The sequence below is a fragment of the Morone saxatilis genome, unplaced genomic scaffold, assembly GCF_004916995.1.
Source record: "Morone saxatilis isolate NCDOM2014 unplaced genomic scaffold, NCSU_SB_2.0 Contig12, whole genome shotgun sequence".
In the NCBI taxonomy this organism is placed as follows: Eukaryota; Metazoa; Chordata; class Actinopteri; family Moronidae; genus Morone; species Morone saxatilis.
Window position 1 is genome coordinate 24982512 of NW_023339674.1, and position 6986 is coordinate 24989497.

The 6986-nt window shown below is 42.9% G+C and overlaps 1 protein-coding gene across 2 annotated transcripts in view; it reads left to right on the forward strand.

The window, feature by feature from the left end:
- tbl1xr1a (tbl1x receptor 1a) overlaps nucleotides 1-6986 on the forward strand; it is a 40209-nt gene extending 33223 nt beyond the window's left edge. For both annotated transcript variants that reach the window (XM_035653072.1, XM_035653073.1), the window contains 4 exons: nucleotides 121-248; nucleotides 1611-1776; nucleotides 2182-2283; nucleotides 2368-6986. In XM_035653072.1, the coding sequence (XP_035508965.1) occupies nucleotides 121-248; nucleotides 1611-1776; nucleotides 2182-2283; nucleotides 2368-2394 (423 nt within the window). In that variant the 3' untranslated portion in view covers nucleotides 2395-6986. The remainder of the gene's footprint in view (nucleotides 1-120; nucleotides 249-1610; nucleotides 1777-2181; nucleotides 2284-2367) is intronic.

Genomic DNA, 6986 nt, shown 5'->3' on the forward strand with positions numbered 1-6986 from the left:
GGTGACACATGATGATCATAGTTCATTAATTAATTGTAAGTAATGCACTTACAGTTTGACATGCTGTGACTAAAAGTCAAGGATAACGTTTTCTTACTTTGGGGGTCTGTGTTGTTTCAGATTTGGAGTATGAAGCAGGACTCGTGTGTCCATGACCTGCAGGCCCACAGTAAAGAAATCTACACCATTAAATGGAGTCCCACTGGCCCTGGAACCAACAATCCTAGTGCTAACCTCATGCTAGCCAGGTGAGGCTCTGCGTGTCTTATGAACAACATCAGTATGCTAGTTAGATACCCGAGAAGGAGCCCACTGTGCTGTACACAATAAATGAGTACAGTATAAGCTGTGTGTGTAGCAGTTTGTACTTAAATGTTGACTTCATTTGCTTTGCTCAATTAGCTTACTGGCTAGTTTTCTTGCTGATAGATTGGATTTAGTGACTGTGACCTGGACTGTCTCTTCTCACACTTCTAGCCTGTTTTTAGCGTCTATTGACCAAATATCAGAGATAATGTGAGGTAAATGGAGCACTGGTTTACAGTATGTTGTTTGTGAGCTAGACTACAAAAACAAATTTTGGTTTTAACTAGGGCTGCACAGTTAAATTATGTTTACAATGTGTACACTGCTGCATATCAAATGAAACGCTTCCTAAACTAACAGCCAGCCACCAGGGGGCGATCAAGACCTTCTGGTTACGCTTTTAGTGGGCTGTCATGCCGCTGTGCACCCACGGCCTGCAGTCTGCATACTTTTATTCTGGGATAAAGTGCTGTGTTAATGACGCTTCACATTAAAAGCATTTAACTGGGGAAACACAAGTTGTCTTTTATTTTGAAGTAATGCACAGTAGGGTTGAGCGAATACCTCACCGGTTGTTTTTTGGGGTGATTTTTGTCATTTTCTTTTCCTAATTTAATGGTCTCCCTCCAAAGAATGAGAGCCACTCAGTGACGTGTATTTTCACATCTGACTGCGGTAAATTAAGAGTTCATTTCAACTAGTTTGATGACAGGAAATACAGTTATACAGTGATTCACGGGCTCCAAACAAGACAAGAAGAAGATGGGGACTTTGGAGAGGAGAGGCATGGAGTGGGTAGAGGAGCGAGGGAGGTTGCAGGCATCAGAGAGGTAGCGGCAGCGCAGAGAGCCACAATATTTTCAAGGTCTTAGTTCAGTATAAGAGAGAACGTTGAATTTAGAAGCTGTACGGTTGTAGTGTCTGTTTAATGAAGAATATGTGTTTTTCCTTTCTTGACATTTGGTTAGTGTATTTTGTTAAAACTAGCTCGTTGCACATAGTGAACTCGGCACTCATCCCCCCAGGGGTTAGGGGGCGCTCACGCAGCACACATACCTGTGAATATATTGGCAATAAATTGGACTGACACCCAGCCCTAATGCACAGTATTAGTGCAACAGCATAATAGCACTGTGTAATTAATCATGATTGTAATTGTGGCCACCATTGTACAGCCCTAGTTTTCACTACAGTCTTTACCATTTCTGCCTCCTAGTTAATGAAACATCTCTCTGGTTCTAAGAGCGTCACAGTGTCCTGATCAGCTTCTCTGTAACCCGTGTGTCTGTCTCCTACCTCCACAGTGCGTCGTTTGACTCCACAGTGCGTCTATGGGATGTGGAGAGAGGCATCTGCATCCACACGCTGACTAAACACCAGGAGCCGGTGTACAGCGTGGCTTTCAGCCCCGATGGTCGGCATCTGGCCAGCGGCTCCTTTGACAAATGTGTGCACATCTGGAATACACAGGTAGGAGCAGAAACACATACGTCATTTGACTGATCTCAGTTTTTCATTTTGTTATGGTGTGTGCACATACATTTATTTGCAAGCAGCTGGTGACAGAGTGGAGAGAGTTGTTCTTTAAAGCTGCACCCATCATTTAGCTCACTGTTCTGGATTTGCCTGCAGCTCAGTTTCCAGCAGCAGGCAGAACCAAAGTCGGTGGACAGACGCACAACTGCTGCCCCCGAGTGGCCAAAGAATTAATATATATATATAATCAATTACTGCTGTTTTTAGCCTCCTGCTGCACTCTGTGCTTTTATGGACACTATTGGTGAAAATAGAGCAGAAAGGAAAATGGAATTTCCATAAAAGAATGTTTTGCCTGTTATCTCCCCTCACTCTCTGCTTCTATCTGTTGTGCCGCAGACGGGCGCTTTAGTCCACAGTTACAGAGGGACGGGGGGAATCTTTGAGGTTTGCTGGAATGCAGCAGGGGACAAAGTGGGAGCCAGCGCGTCAGATGGATCTGTAAGTCTACACGGGGCTGTCTGGATGCATGTCTGCTGGTGTGTAGCTGTGATTGTGATCCATCTCCTCCCTCTTCTGTCCCAGGTGTGTGTACTAGACCTTCGGAAATAGTGCTGCCGTTTGTTGGAAGCCATGGACCGACCATGAATGTGTACATAGCCAAATGACTGTCCCTGCCTGCCCTGCGTACTGCTCACGCTTACGACTACGGCCCCGCCCACCGACAGACAGGAAGCAGGAAACAGGAACAGGAAGCAAGCACCCGACACAGCAGGTCCAGACACAGGGATAAACAGATGGATGGACAAACGGGCGGATGGACGCGCCCCTCTCTATCTGTGCAGACTCTTACAGAGATGCAGAAGGGACGCAGTGAAAAAAAGAAAAAACTGATAGACAAAAAAAAGTTCCAGATCCGTATATGTACCAAAATTTGGAAGCTATTTTGCTTTTTTTGATCTTTAAACCATGCTCATCATCATCAAAATGAAAAACAATGAAAAAAGTGTTGATCTTTGTTACTAGTTGGATCTCATCGTGCAGACATATCAACTTCTCCACCATAAAATAGGATGGCACTTAGTTTTTTTAAATTTCAGATCTCTTGTTTCAATGTTTTTATATTTTTTAATCTTTGGGGGGAGGGGGGGCAGGGGCTGGTCAGGTCAGAGTTTTATGAATTGGAGAAGATCACACACACACACACACACACACCAAGAGAGTGTCCCAATGTGGCAAACCTAAAGGCTTTCTTCCTCTCACGTGTTTCAGTAGTGCTTTCTGCGGTTGTCCGTGGGTCAGAATGCAGTCAGTAATGTGTCGCCTTCTCCAGAGGACGGACTCTGGATTCCCCCGTACATCCGCCTGCCACACATGATGCACATCTCGATGCTTTAAAAACAGCTCCTCTGCACTATTTGATCTAGATGGTTTACCCACACTTCTCTGGACTCTGGCCATAGCAGTTTAAAAAAATGGCAAGAAGCTGACTTCCACTTGTCTGAATGTTGAAGGCTGTTCTGAGTGGTCGGTGATGCAACAGGTTCCACTCTGATTACAGACTGTACTCGGCCACAAGTTCAATACCTGAGGTGCACTACGCATAGTGTCCTCCTGTACAATGCTGATGAAGGCTTCAGTGAGATTACTCTTATCGTTTACAGTAAGACTTCAAACGTTTGTCATTTCATTCACACTCAAAGGCCTCAAACCATCAAACTAAGCTAACTGCCCCAGTTTCCACAGATCGTCAGAGGTGGAATGACGCAGTGAGTTCGACCTCAGAGAGTAGAGCCAAAGGAAACGGAGAGATTACAGACTGCCCAGCTGAGCTCTGCTAATGCATTCATGGTAGAGCATTATTCTGGGATGTACATCTGGGAGTGTTTTGCCCAAAAATCTGAACAGCGTTGACGTGAACGCAGCATTACAAGACAGTCAAACTGTCTGGAATCACCCCCCCACCCCTATTCGATATACAGGGTTCTGCAGACTTGAAGTCCTTTATGAATTAGGGATGTAACGATACAATCAAATCACAATTGCATATAAGTCACGCTAGAAACAGACTTAATTAGACAGAAACTAAAAAATGTAGAATGTTATTTTATTTCTGAGGTAGGGTTTCATTTTCACATTGATATCACAATCCAGTTTTCATCTCACTGCAATTGAATTGTCTCACGGTATGTCTGTACATTCTTATTGTGAATGCAATTTAACACCTATTTTACATCCATGCTGGCAAAAAAGGTACAAAGGAAAGTCAGTGTTGGTTCCACGGCGGTTTGGTTTTGTGGTTAGAGTAAAACTAGTTTAAAGGCGCGACTGAAAAATGTGACTGTAGGTAACTTTAAATCATTTTCAGGCATTCAGATCATCGGATGTTAGAATTTGTAAGACCCTGTGGCCCCCGTATGTTACAGACATGAAATGGTCCACTCTACTGTTGTGTTGCATCAGCAGTGTAGTGTTGCTATCAGAGAGTGGGACTGTTGAGCAGAAAGTAGCTTTCTTTATTCAAATTTGGGAATCTGTTGGAGCGCTTTATATATTAGGGCTGCACAATGAATCAAAATATTATGCAATCACAATATGGCCGAGTGCAATAAAAGGTAAAATATGACAAACAGCATCCTAATGAAGTGCTGCAGTGACGACCTGGTCCAACATTTAGTTTGGTGCAGACCTCGATAAGCTGCACATCGTCACACTTGTAATACTTTTTCAGTGAGAATTAAACTGATCCTTCACACAGTAACCGTAAATCACATCGCAATATGACGATTTTACTGTATCGTGTAGCCCTAGTGTGTGTGTGTGTGTGTGCGTGTGCGTGTGTACATTTCACACTCAGATAAACGTACATAGTGCACCATATAGGGAGTGATTTCAGACACAGCCTGGCTCAATAAGCCGTAGCGGTCTGAGGTAGGGAGGTCGCCTCTTTATGTTTTAGTCTCCTAACTGCCGTGTGAAGACAGGACAAGTGCCAGGACCACTGAGGAATTTTAAATTCTATTTGGACCAAAGTTTGGTCTTTGTCATTCAGATTAGCAGCTTTGCTAACTTTGTCCACTTTGGCTCTGCTCTGTTGAAGGTTTCATTCAAACAATAACGCAGTCATTTCACAGCAGCTCTGCCTCCCACACTCCTATAACACATTCAATCGTCTGCTACCTTTTTACTCTTTTAAAACACAAGCGGGCACAGTGCTCTGGCTTCTGTGGGACTGTCAACAGACTGCCTTCACATAGGAAGAGGAAGAGAAAGACGGGCCTTGCTTTCTGTATGTTTTCCCCTTCAGACATACATCACAAAACAACTACTAACTACAGTCTCATGGCTGGAGACGCAGCCAGTTCAGTCTTACTGGCTGATCCCTGGTAAAGGGGTTCAGAATCAAGTCCAAAAACATTAGAGCAATATCTGGACTCTTTTTATTACCAGGTACTTGTTATAATGTGTGGGGATCTACATTTGTGTTGTTTAGAACCCATTGGAAGTGAAAAAGGACAAACCAACCAGACTTAAAAAGACCCACAACATGACAGCCTCGGTGAACTAAAGCAGTGAAACAGAAAAAGCTGAGCTGTAGCGGCAGTGTGTTTACAGCTGCCCTCTCAGCTTCATTCTGGGTTCTCCACCATCAAACTCCTGCTCACATTTTATTGTCAAGAGACATTTTATACTCTTTTAAAGACAAATTTCAAGTTACATTTTTGTAATTTCTTTGTAGATTTGAAAAACAAATGTGAATTGATGATTTATTGGCAGTGTTAATTTACATGTTCTATAAATTTTAAAGATTTTCTTTTGTTACTTTGATGCTATTGCAGACAGTAAAGGTTGACCCTGTAATGTAAGGCTTACTGAGCTGAGCCGTCATTATGAAGGCACCTTGCCTGGGGAGGAGCAGTTTTCCCAGGAGCAAATCTACCACTAAATGTGTCTATGTTTGAATAAAGAAATGTTTTACTTTTTCTTTTGCTTGAATATTTTTGGGAAAATGACGTTCCTGAAACTCCTCTTGGCTTACACATAAGACTATTCCAAAAAAAAAAAAACGTAAGTCTTTAAATTGAATAAAGTTGTAATTTTTTCAATCGAGCCAAGACTAGGGACTTTTTCTGGTTCCCCTTTTTCATTGCTGCAGTTGGGAGTCGCAGATGTTTTGTGGAGAAAATTGCTCTGGAAGCAGATACAATCTCATTGGTTGAATATACTTGTGCCTACATCGTCAGTGCACAGTGGGACCTTCTGAGTGCAGAAATATTTATTTTATCACCCAAACTAATTGGGAAGACAAAAACCGCTTCTCTGCTCAGTAAATTAGTTTGTGTGGTTCTTTGTCCTCTCTCAAATTCTCTCTGTTCTCACACCGTTGAGCACTTGATCTGTCTCTGTGCATCGTCACGTTCTCTGTGTGCTCCTTCAACCTGTTAAGTGGGTGATTTCTGATTGGCTGTTTTGTTTGCACCAGCAGGATCACTGGTCAGTTAGGAAGTAGGGAGGCGCTCTATAAAACATGTGTAGGGGGATTATCTGTTTCTGTGCTAAAAATGTCCCATCATGCACTCACCATTGAGGCACCGATATTATTCCATACTCAAGTTAAACCTCCGGAGCCAAAGGACCAATGTTCTCTGCGGTAATGTTAGAACCCAGTGAAAGGCTAATGAAATCTTCCACACTCAAAATGAGTCGGACAAAAAATATCACATATTTATATATTATAAATTTGATTTCAGCTTGTGAAAGTTGGAGCTTAATTCAACCACGAACATTACATCTGCCTCCAGAGCCCCGCTGCTTCTGAGAAATGTTTGTACAACCACAGATGGACTTTATTTTCTCCTGTATCCCCTGGAATAAATTGGACATTTCTACTAATGGACTTACAGAGATTCCATGTGTTCCTATTTAGAGTCAGCATTTATGAAAATATCTCACACGCGTTCATGCCATCCTGAGGTCTGTGCCACACAGTGTGTCTGGGTAAACATGGTCAAAGTCGCTGAGTCAGCCTTTATCTGTGCCGCCACAACAGAGCATCCTGTCAGCCCAGCAGCATCTCTCCCATGGGGTCTCCAAGCCTTTCTGTTCTGTTTGTTTTCTCTCTGCAAATCGCATCGCATCGATCTGTTATCATTTAACTCAGATCAGTGAAACAAAAGTCCAGAATAAAATATATTTTGATAAGA